Source organism: Eurypyga helias, unplaced genomic scaffold (genome assembly GCF_000690775.1).
Source record: "Eurypyga helias isolate BGI_N326 unplaced genomic scaffold, ASM69077v1 scaffold45697, whole genome shotgun sequence".
Taxonomy (NCBI): domain Eukaryota; kingdom Metazoa; phylum Chordata; class Aves; order Eurypygiformes; family Eurypygidae; genus Eurypyga; species Eurypyga helias.
The window spans coordinates 837-11,206 of record NW_010263236.1 but is presented as its reverse complement, the minus strand read 5'-3'; the positions used below and the strand labels follow the sequence as shown (position 1 = coordinate 11,206).

The 10,370-nt window shown below is 49.9% G+C and overlaps 1 protein-coding gene across 1 annotated transcript; it reads left to right on the top strand.

Moving 5' to 3' along the window:
- The first annotated feature begins 391 nt into the window (after positions 1-391).
- On the top strand, positions 392-9,458 carry CEP85 (centrosomal protein 85kDa). The gene is made up of 12 exons (XM_010155964.1): positions 392-539; positions 2,685-3,403; positions 3,992-4,128; positions 4,930-5,047; positions 5,409-5,594; positions 5,940-6,092; positions 6,356-6,510; positions 7,025-7,145; positions 7,668-7,718; positions 7,797-7,904; positions 8,507-8,735; positions 9,003-9,458. Exons 1-12 carry the CDS (start codon positions 440-442, stop codon positions 9,164-9,166), a joined length of 2,241 nt encoding a protein of 746 aa, XP_010154266.1. The 5' UTR covers positions 392-439; the 3' UTR covers positions 9,167-9,458.
- The last annotated feature ends 912 nt before the right edge of the window (positions 9,459-10,370 follow it).

Below are 10,370 nucleotides of genomic sequence, written 5' to 3'. Positions count from 1 at the left end.
CCCAAACCATTCCGTGATTCTAAATATATATCTTTAATTGGACCAGTTTTGCTGTGTGCCAATGATGCTGCTCTGTTTAGTCTGAGTACCAGAGCATCAGCTGGGTGTAATAACACCAAACATCAGTGGGTATATAATTTACTGCTTTTGCATCCCGATTTCCTTAACGAAATTGATTTTCAATCTCCTGTTGATATTCTTTGACTTCCCTGTGCTGGCTGCCATTTCCTTTTGCAGAAGAGTTTTCTTTAGCAACAATAACAGGGAGTCAAGCAAGATTTGGGTTTTGGTAGCAGGGCTGAGTAGATAACGGCTTAATGAGGTGTGTCAAAAGGTTTTTCAGTCTGTTGGCTAAAACATAAAGATCTCTGGCTTTTTCTTTCCAGATCCTGGCACCAGTCAGAAGAGTCATTTCTTGGAGACTGACTGGAAAACACCTATGTTGTCTGCGAAGTTCCAGAGCCGTGTCAGTCGCTGCTCAAGCGTGGCCGACAGCAGGGATGGGGGCCTTGGCACCTCCTGCTCAGACAGCACAGAAGGTGACGGTCAGCTTGGGGTCACACACTAACAGCCACAGGCTTTTAAGTTAACAGGCATTAAATACCCCGATATTACCAAACCCTAGAATGGGGAACCTGGGGAGAGCAGAATTTGTTGTGATGTTTGTGTCAAAGCCAGTGCCTTGCTACAGATGTGCTGCCTGAAATATAAACGAGCAATTAACTGACTTGCTGTTTCCCCAAGAAGGTTTGGATATCTTCTGACAGTAGCAAGTATTTTTAACTGACTGAAAGAGCCTCCTTGGTGATTTGCTTGTTCTGTACTGACCAACAAGCGATTCATCAGCAAGTCTGTTGGGTGCTTTTTTATTTTTTTTTAAAGCAATGATTTATAGGTGCCTTTAGAGCCTTCAGCTCTGTGTCCCTTTGCGTAAGTCTCCTCGGTGTTAGAGCTGTGTGCTTCTCGCTGGAGAACGCTGCAGCCTTGCCCTCAGCTGAGGCACGTTCTGTGAAGCTGCTTGTCTCAGCAATCCTTTCCACCTGTATTTTCATCTTCATCCCTGTAAGAGACACGAACCACTGCTGCTTCTTCCAGCAGCAAGGAAGTTTGTGGTGTTCTTTAAACAATCCCATATTCCTGTGTTTCACAAGCTGCCTTGAGCCTTTTGAGCCATAGATCCTCAGAATCTGTGAGTTGAAAGGAAGGCTTTTTAGGAAGTTTGGCTTGTGGAAGTACTGCTTGAAATATTACTGGAGCGCGTGTTTGTGTCCCATCCAGCCTCTCTCCGGGTAAAGAAAACCTCCAGTTGCACGCTGAGGGCAGGGGAGACCAGGCTGGCCCTTTCGGGAACGGCCCCTGTGAGCGTTTGTGGTGGTGTAGCCCTTCTGTAAGAGCTGGGACTGGGTGGCAGCGCTGGCAGCTGGCTGAAGCACGCCGACTTCCAGGTCGGCACGTTAGGAATGTTGTTGTCACGACCCTTAGCACGCTCAAGGAACCGAGTGCGGCACCCACGCGTGGCGCGCTGGTCAGAGACCTCGAGTGCCTTGATAGTGATACTGGGGTATAAATTTAGGGGCTGTAAAAGGAAATTGGACTGTCTCTTCTCCATCTGCCAAGGTGAACATGTTGTGACTGCTTGGTAGCACGGTGTTCTCTGGAGTTCCCAAGCACAGCCAAGTAATTCCTAAACGATTTTCTGCCCTTCCTGCTCATTTATGAGGGGAGGGTCTTTGCAGATTGGTTTTGGTCCTATTCCAGCTGTAACCTTTTATTCCTTCTTGTAGCAGTGATTTGAGGTTACACACAGGTGGAAGGGTGACCTCGCAGTCCTGGTGTTGGATTCAAGAAACATCATGTGAGAACGGGCCTTTAGCCAAACCCGTGAGGGAAACAAGCTTGTGCCTCTGGGAGAAACCTGGAATTACTGCGATACACTCTGTATTGGGACACGGAGTGGGAACAGACGCTTTGCTTGTTTGCCTTTCTCAGCTCTTGCTGTTGCTGTATTGAAATCTGAGAGTGGCTAAGAATAACCCTGCGTTTCCACGTAGCCAGGTCTGGTGCCCGTCTGACAGGACGGGCTCACGCCGGGGCGCGTGCGCTGCGCGCTCTCTCGTTTCCTGTGGCACTAAGGCGAGAGCCATTCCTCTAGCCTCTAGAAAAAGCTCTTTTGGTGCAGCGTCCTGGAGGAGTTCGAAGGTCAGCTGGTTGGTGATGTAGTGTTCAGCTGTGTTTGAAGCTCATCATGGGCTTAGTGAAGGCTCCAGGTAGCTCTGGTTACGGTTCAGAGTCGCTGAGCGGTGGGACGGGCAGAACAGAATCGAGGTCTCAGTGTTCAGCTGAGTAAGTTTCAGCCTTTTAATTCAATTTAAAGGACTTGTTATCTTTCTGTAGGCTTAGAAATCCTTATTGATTTAACATTTTACTAGAGTAGCTTAAAAACAAGGGATTGAAAATGTGTACTGAGCTAAACTTGGATTCTCCCTGTGGTTTATGGTGGTAGGAAAATGTCAGCAGGTTCCTGAAACCTGTAGCTAGGGGGAACACAGATGTGCCTTAGTCTTGCTAGGGGGAAAAGAATTGGGTTTAAGTTCTTTCAGAAAGTTGTTCAGCAGAGGAACAGCTGTTGGTGTCAGAATATTTTCAGGGTCGTAATTAAAGCATCACTCTTTTTCTTTCACTAGACTTTTGCAATTCCAGTAACGGTTCCTCATTCCAGCCCATCAAAACCCAAGTGACCATCCCAACAGCCCATGTTATGCCTTCCACCTTGGGTGCCTCACCCTCCAAGCTGTGCTCTGCAGGAGACCAGAGCTGTTCGCAGGCTGCTTCAAAAATGCCGGGATCCGCCGCTGAGCACGCGGGGCTCGTGAGAAACGGGGACTTTAATGCCGGGAAGTCCTCTCAGGTGCCACCCAGGGATCTCTTGCGTCTCTACGGGACTTCAGGGGAAAATGGGTTTGAGCAACTCTGGCATCCTGTTTCTGATCACATGAGAACAGAAGATACTTGGAAGTTTGACACCCCAGCCATTGAGCGCACCCTTAACCAGTCTCTCTTTCTGGATAGCTTGTGCGCTGACCCTCTCCGCAGGTTCCACAAGTTCAATCCGGACTCCGGGGCAGCTGAGGCAGGAAAGGACCATTACAAGGTGCTGCCGGAGAGTAAGCAAGCGGCGGGGGCTGATGGAGTCTGCGAGCCCCAGGAGGGAGCGTGGCCGAGCGGGAGCAGACTGATGCCAACGGGACTCCAAGCCAACAGTTTCTTTTCAAAACCTGTAACGCCTCCATCTCGAGCATGGATGCAGGAAGCCTGCCCGCTGCATCCGCACGAGAGGGTCTGCGAGCTCAGTGCTTGGAAACAGCAGTTGGAGAAAGTGCGACTGCAAGTAGAGCAAATGCAGGTAGGGAGCCGCTTGTGGGAACACGTGAGTCTCAGACCCTTCCTGTCTCTTTCAGCCGTGGATCGTTGTCCCAGACGTGCGAAGCAAGGGGCAGAATGTCTCGTGCTTCTCCCTGTCTCACGCTGAAAGTCTCTCTGTGCTTTTACAACCTGCGGTGTCACGGGTATCGTTAAGCACCGCTCACGTGGAGCGGCCCTGTGTTATGTTACAACAGTGAAATGTCCTGTCCGCTAGAAACAGCGAAGAAAAAGCACGCTGAGACGTGTATTCTCAGGGCTAGGAAACAGTCTTTTTTAAAAGGTGCATGAAACTATCTGCAGTTTATCAGATGGAAACTGTTTATCACCCCCTACCAGCTGTACCCAGAGGGAGACAAACTGTTTCCAGTGAGCTGCAGGGATCTAAAATTACTTGTTAATCTCCAGTTGTGCTTGGGCAAAGTTACTTGTTCTTGGACATCGATGGGGACCGAAATAGCAATGTCCTGGCATGCAGATGAGCACACAGTGTGCAAAATAGCCCTAGCAGTGTTGCAATTACCTCTGCGGAGCACAAACCTCTCCCTCCTCGTTTTGTCTCCTCTTCCAGTTACAAAATGGAGGCGGCTGCCACCATCCCTCGGTGTATTCACCGCCGCCGCTGCCTACACCTGATCCAGCCCAGTGGATCAACATCCTGAACTCCAATGAAAACCTGCTCAAGGAGAAAGAGCTTCTCATTGACAGGTGAGAGTGTGATCCCGGTGTGGTGTAAGGACTCCGGTGCATTTCCTCTGGGAAAGGGAGGGTTTGAAAGTACCAAGGAAAGCTCATACCTCAGTCCCTTTTCCCTGACTGAGCTTTTTTTTTTTTCCTGTGTCAAAGAACAACATCATGACCTTTGAGAACAGCTCTCCTCCCCTTCCTCTTGGAAGTAGCATGGTGATCCTGAAGGGTTCAAATAAATCACTCTTATGTTTTTCTATTAAGAAAGATTTCCATGTACATTACAATTGTCTGGAATGTCAAAACTACTGCTCTTTCGCTTGAGGACTTTCTGGGAGCACTTGGAGATCTTTATTTGGAATTTGTTCGTTGGGATTTCAGGCTGGCAAACAACACTTCTCGCCAGCTTTTCAAAAAATAAATCCTCATGAAAACTACCTTTGGGATTTGGATGGTAAACACCTCATCTGCTTTCCAATTTTGAGTCCTCTGTCTATTCATTTTACTCATAAGCTCTGCAGCCCAGCTGGCTCCTCCGAAGCATGCAAGGCTTGTGTGTTTTATGTATAATCGTTGCTGAGGGTGAGGGAGGACAAGTTAATACCGGTTGTCAATAAATAAAAATTGAAATGGATGTCTTTCAGATTGTTTCTTTGCAGCTCAGTTTTGAGTTGACGAGTTGTTTTGCTGTTCTGCTTGTAGCTGCACACAGCGTTGGAGTTGTGGTGGCACTGTTCACGTTGTATTGCTCTCTACTTTCCTTGAAAACAAGGTGTATGTTTGAGAACGGTGTCTTACCTGCGGGTTTTTTTTTTTGTACAGACAAAGGCAACACATATCCCAGTTGGAGCAGAAGGTTCGGGAAAGTGAGCTGCAAGTTCACAGTGCCCTGCTCGGCTGCCCAGCACCCTACGGAGATGTCTACGTGTTGAGAATGCAGGTGATTGGGTGCAACAGGGTGTCAGTAAGGAATATGTACTGAATCCAGTGGCCCTACACCTCTCATGAGGTGTTTCCTGAGTAGGAGAGCTACGCAGAGTAAAACTATCCTTTGTGTGGAGTCCCAATTTCCTGTCATCTCTGAGATCTTCTGTGTCTCTTGATGTCAAGCCCTGCAGCACTGGGGTTTGTTTAGAAGCGATGCAGATGCCTGGCAGCACTGAGGAGTGCTATTTCAGATACCGTGGGGTGAGACGAGTGGTGTTTGGGAATCAGGCGGGCCGAGAGCGTAGCTCCGAGCTGGCGAGCTGCTTGGTGCCAGTCCGTAGCTAACTGAATCCATAGGCTGTCTCTGTTTGCAGGAGCTGCAGCGGGAGAACACGTTTCTTCGAGCACAGTTCACAGAGAAGACTGAAGCCCTCAGTAAGGAAAAGATTGAATTGGAGAGAAAACTGGCTGCGGCAGAGGTGGATGCAAAGCTGATCCGGGAATCGCTGAAGGAAACGATGCAGAAACATGCAGAGGAGTTAAAGAAACAGGAAGAAAGGGTATGATCCCATTGCTCTGGAGGTGGGAAGGCTAAAAGTCAATGTAGTGCTTGGGTGAAAGTTTTCTGTGGCAATGTGTGGTTGTAGGTATTTTCTGATCTCCCTGTAGAATTCTTTGGTTTGTAAGAAAAAGCCCTTTTCTCCTGCAGTTAAAAGTATTTCTGTAGCTGTTCTTTTAGCCAGAGAAGAAGCCTGTCTGTAGCTAAGAGGGCAGAAATACTGCTGAGTTGAGGTGATCTTGTATTTTGACAATGAGTGCTGTACAAAAAGGTAAATGGGTGGGCTTACAGAGGACTGAAGAACGGAGAAGAAATTACATAAACTTGTATATAATTGTCCCCACAGGTAAAGGGAAGAGACAAACACATTAATAATCTTAAAAAGAAATGCCAAAAGGAATCTGAACAAAACAGGGAGAGACAACAGAGAATTGAGACCCTGGAACGATACCTGGCTGATCTACCAACCCTCGAGGACCACCAGAAACAGAGTCAGAAGGTAAAGCTTCCTCTGAGTTGTGATGACAGCTCTTCACATGCTTGCTCAGGTGGCTTTTCTAGAGCTGCTGGTAGTCAATCCCCTGTGCAGCTGCCCAAGAGCACAACTCCACGTGCCTTTTCGGAGGAGGATTGTTGCGAGCTATAGCTGAGAATTGCCACATGGGTAGTAAAAATCTGCCTTACGAATGTTGTTGAAACATGGGGTGTGTGTGGTGAAACCCCTGGGAGGTCTCTAGAGGCTTGTGATGGTTTTTGTTGCAGCTGAAGGAATCTGAACTGAAGAGTACTGCTCTGCAGGAAACGGTGCTGGCACTGGAAACCGAGCTCGGAGATGTCCGGGCTGCTTTCAGGGAGCAAGAGATGCAGCTAGAAACCCAAAAACACAAGGAGCTGGAGCTTCTTTCCACTGTGCGCAGGTAAAAATCTGAAGGATGAGAATAAGCTTTGTCTTGTGCAACGATCACTTCAGTGCCAAGGACAGTGATGATTCGGCACAGCCGCTGTCCCACCGCTTGGAACCTGGTTACCGGGGGTTTGGGATTGTGTGAGCGCTCGCCGAAATGCCGTGTTCAAATGCCGTGTGCCAGCGGTGGAGGTGGGAGCAGCAGCAGATGGCTGAAAGAAAGGGGGACCCCATTTGTCACCTGGGTTTGTCCACGTCCTCAGGTTATTGCTCTCAACTGTAACTCCTTGCAAAACGGGCCTACGCAATCCGCAGTGGTTGCATCTCTGCAAGTGTGCCAATATCGTGGGTAGGGCTGCGTCCAGGGAGAGGGACTCCTTCCTTCACGGCCCTTGCAGTTGGCAAGCTAGGATGGGAACAGGGCAACACTGGCACCTGCTGTAAAAATCATTCACTGCCTCGTATAGTTTAGTGAGGGAAACGCCCCAAATAAAGCTGGTTTTCCCATGGTGTTCTGATAATTTCAGCTTGCAGGACAAGGTGCAGCAGTGTGTAAAGAATGCAGAGAGAGGAACCCCTGCCCAGGATGGGGAAAGACAGAAAATAGAAAATGACTCTCTGAAGAAAGAATGCGACTGCCTCAGGAAGGTAACAAGCTGTTCCGAGTGGGAATCACACATTTTTCCTTCCACTGAGTCACACCAGGCACCAGAATGAAATTGGGGGACTTTTGCAATCATGGGCAGTCACAATTGCACTGAAGCAACTGTTCCTGGAATTCCAAACTGGGGGTGGGGGGGCAGTCACAATTGCACTGAAGCAACAGTTCCTGGAATTCCAAACTCGGGGCAGGGGGGTGTTAAATGCTGTTCTTGGTGTGACAGCCATGCACTCCTACAGTCACACTGGAGAGAAGTTGCAGAATGTAGAGGGAAGAGGAAAACCACAAGAATGCAACTTCTCCGGTCTGTTTTTAGCTGATACTTCTAATGGGGCCTTTTATCAGGTGCCTTTCGTCTGGAAATCTAAGTCCACTCCTAGCAGAGGCAGTGATTAAAGCAGTAAGTTGGCAGGAAAGAGGAGAGGGGATGCTGTCCTACTGAAGGAGAAGTCCTGGTGGCATTACAGAGTCCGTGTGGTCAGTTCTTATGTCTCTGCTTTTGATTCCAGATTGCGGACAAACAGCAGAAGAAGATGGAGCAGTTGTCCTTGCAAGTAAAGGTGAGAGGTGACTGCGGAGGGACCTAGAATCTGCTGTGGAGGGAGTGAGACTTACTGCTTTCCCATGGTCTGTTCCAGAACCTGGAAGAACAGGTGACCCAGGAAGAGGGGACGAGTCAAGCTTTGAAGGAGGAGGCAGTGAGAAGAGAAAATGCACTGCAGCAGCTCCGGACTGCTGTGAAAGAGGTCAGGGGAGTGGTTAGAGTGCCTGAGCGCAGGAGCTGAATGAAGAATGGTCTTAGCAAGGCCCTTAATTTGCAGTCGGCAGCACTCTCATGCTACTCAATTACCCTGTCAGTGCTCCGAAAGGAGTTGTTCTCTCTCTAAAAGTGGAAGGACAAAGGTGTTTTCTGCCCTGGGAGCCTCAGCTGAGGCGGTGGGTTGCGGTGGAGGACGCTGAGCTTGTCAGCTGGGGGCAGCAAGGCAGCAAAGCCCAAATTGGCTGAAGGGCAGGGCTGAGCCCCGTGCTCAAGCCTAAAAGAAGCCAAGCACAATGGCAGCCCTTCAGGGCAGAGCTGGCGTGATGCACAACCACCTCCTGGAAGCTTTGCTTGCATCACGCCGGGGCAGGGACGCTGCAGTGTCACGGGGTGCTTGCCGTCAGAGCCACTAAAGCCGACTGCTCGCGCCCTGTGGGACTGACACCCGCTCCTCTGGCCAGAGTCTGGAAGGCTTGATGCAAACCAGCTCCTCCTGCTCTTGGTGCTCGTAGCATCATCAGGCAGTTGTGTTAAGCTGCTGTTAAGTGTGCTGGTGCGGATCACTAATTGCCGTGTCCGTTTGTTCAGCTGTCGGTGCAGAACCAGGATCTCATTGAGAAGAACCTGACCCTGCAGGAGCGACTCCGGCAGGCGGAGCTGACCACCCGCCCGCTGCCCGCTGAGACCGCTCGCCTCGCCCAGGAGCTGCACGGCGAGCTGGCCAGTTGTCTGCAGGATTTACAGTCGGTCTACAGCATTGTCACTCAGAGGGCTCAGGGCAAGGATCCCAACCTCTCCCTGCTCCTGGGCATTCGCTGTAAGTATGCCAGAGCAAACCCTTTGGATCCAGTGCTGCGGCAGAATTAAATAGCTCACATGTAGCGTGGAAGGTTCTCACCTTTTTGGGATTCTGAACCTTCTTTCTGGGGTTAGCTAGCTCTCTAAAGGTGCACACCGTAATAACTAAATGTTCAGTAGCACCTCTTTTGCAAATGTGCGTTGGTTTTGCCGGCTCACTTGGAAATGCGTGTGAGCCTCGGTCGGAATTGCGTTCCAGAGGTAACTCCCTTCTCTGACTCCGCAGCTGCGCAGTACTCTGCTAAGGAGAAAGACGACTTGCTGAGCCCTGATGGACTTGCAAAGAAACTGGTGGAGGTAAAACAGCTTCACAAAGAGGTGGAGGACTTAAGGACGGCAATATCCGACAGATATGCTCAGGACATGGGAGACAACTGCATCACCCAGTAAAGAACGCTCCCCAAAGTAAGAACTGGAAATGAAGACTTGAAACGCTCGGGAGACTAGAGCTCCTAAACCCAAAAACCTTCTCAGCACTTTACCATCCCTTTGCTCGGGTACAAGAGGTGTGACTTATCCAACCTGTGAGAAATCAGGGGTTTGTTGCCAGAAGTGTTTAGGTGCTGACTGGCTAACTGGAATCGTTCAGGGCTTCGGTGTCGGGCTTTGCAGTAGCTTTGATGTGGTGGAATGTGTTTATGCTGTGTTTTGCTGGAGCTGGTGTGGTCTCTGACGCTGGGAGATGAATTCGGAATTGCCTTCCTGGCAGGTCAGATGCTGAACGTGCAAACGTGACGGTTAAAATCAACACTGAAAGGAAACGTAGGCCCTGGTCTTTCTGATAAATTCTCTGTGCAGGTCCTGTGTGAGTAAGACCAGAGGATTATCAGAGTGGTCAGGGGATATCTCTGGATGTCGTAGGCAAACAGGGGTGCTGGTAACACTCCTGCTGATTACATCCCGGTGCTTTGGGTTCCTCGGGTGCTGTGTGCACGGTTCTGGCTTGGATGTCTGTGTAGCCATTCGTGGAGCAGCACCTGCTTTCCTCAGGTTAAATGCAACCAGAGTCCTTCAGCAGCCAACAGGAGCTGGGGAATAAAGCAACACTAAAAAACGACTCTGAAAACGCTCCCCCTGGGCACTGTTAGCCCAGAAGCCTTAAGCCTTTTATCCCCCCGAAATAGCACTGAGTGTGGGAATGATTCGGACCGCAGAGGAAGCGGATTGATGCTGAAGTGCCTTAAATGTGCTGGAGAAACCTCCTGTCCCCACACTGCTCCGTGCCTAATGCATCTGCTGGCAGGGTGAGGAGTTGCCGTTTCTTCCAGCAGCCTTTAGAGCCATCGCAAACCATCCTGGGGAGCCTCAAATGTCTGGAGCCCCTGCCCACCCCCCCCGGGGGATGCTGCTGCTTGGCTCTCTGAGAGCCAGAAAGCCGTTCTGGCCCTAGTTCCTGATGCCTGCAAGGCAATGGCCACTCGGGCTTTGTTGTAGCCTTGCCCCTTGTTCCTTGGGAGCTCCCTCTGCTAAACAATGGGATTTTGGAATAAATCAGCATGGGCTGCACTTTTTTCTTTAACCTTAGTGGCACCTTTAGAGTACCGAGTGCTTGCCTATGACAATGCTTAGGTGCTGAGGGTGGAAGTTCTTTAGT

Coding starts and splice junctions, on each gene's coding strand:
- CEP85 (XM_010155964.1), top strand. CDS start 440: ATGTTGTCTGCGAAGTTCCAGAGCCGTGTCAGTCGCTGCTCAAGCGTG. Junction 5,048..5,408: donor TCTACGTGTTGAGAATGCAG/GTGATTGGGTGC, acceptor CTCTGTTTGCAG/GAGCTGCAGCGGGAGAACAC. Junction 7,905..8,506: donor TCCGGACTGCTGTGAAAGAG/GTCAGGGGAGTG, acceptor CCGTTTGTTCAG/CTGTCGGTGCAGAACCAGGA.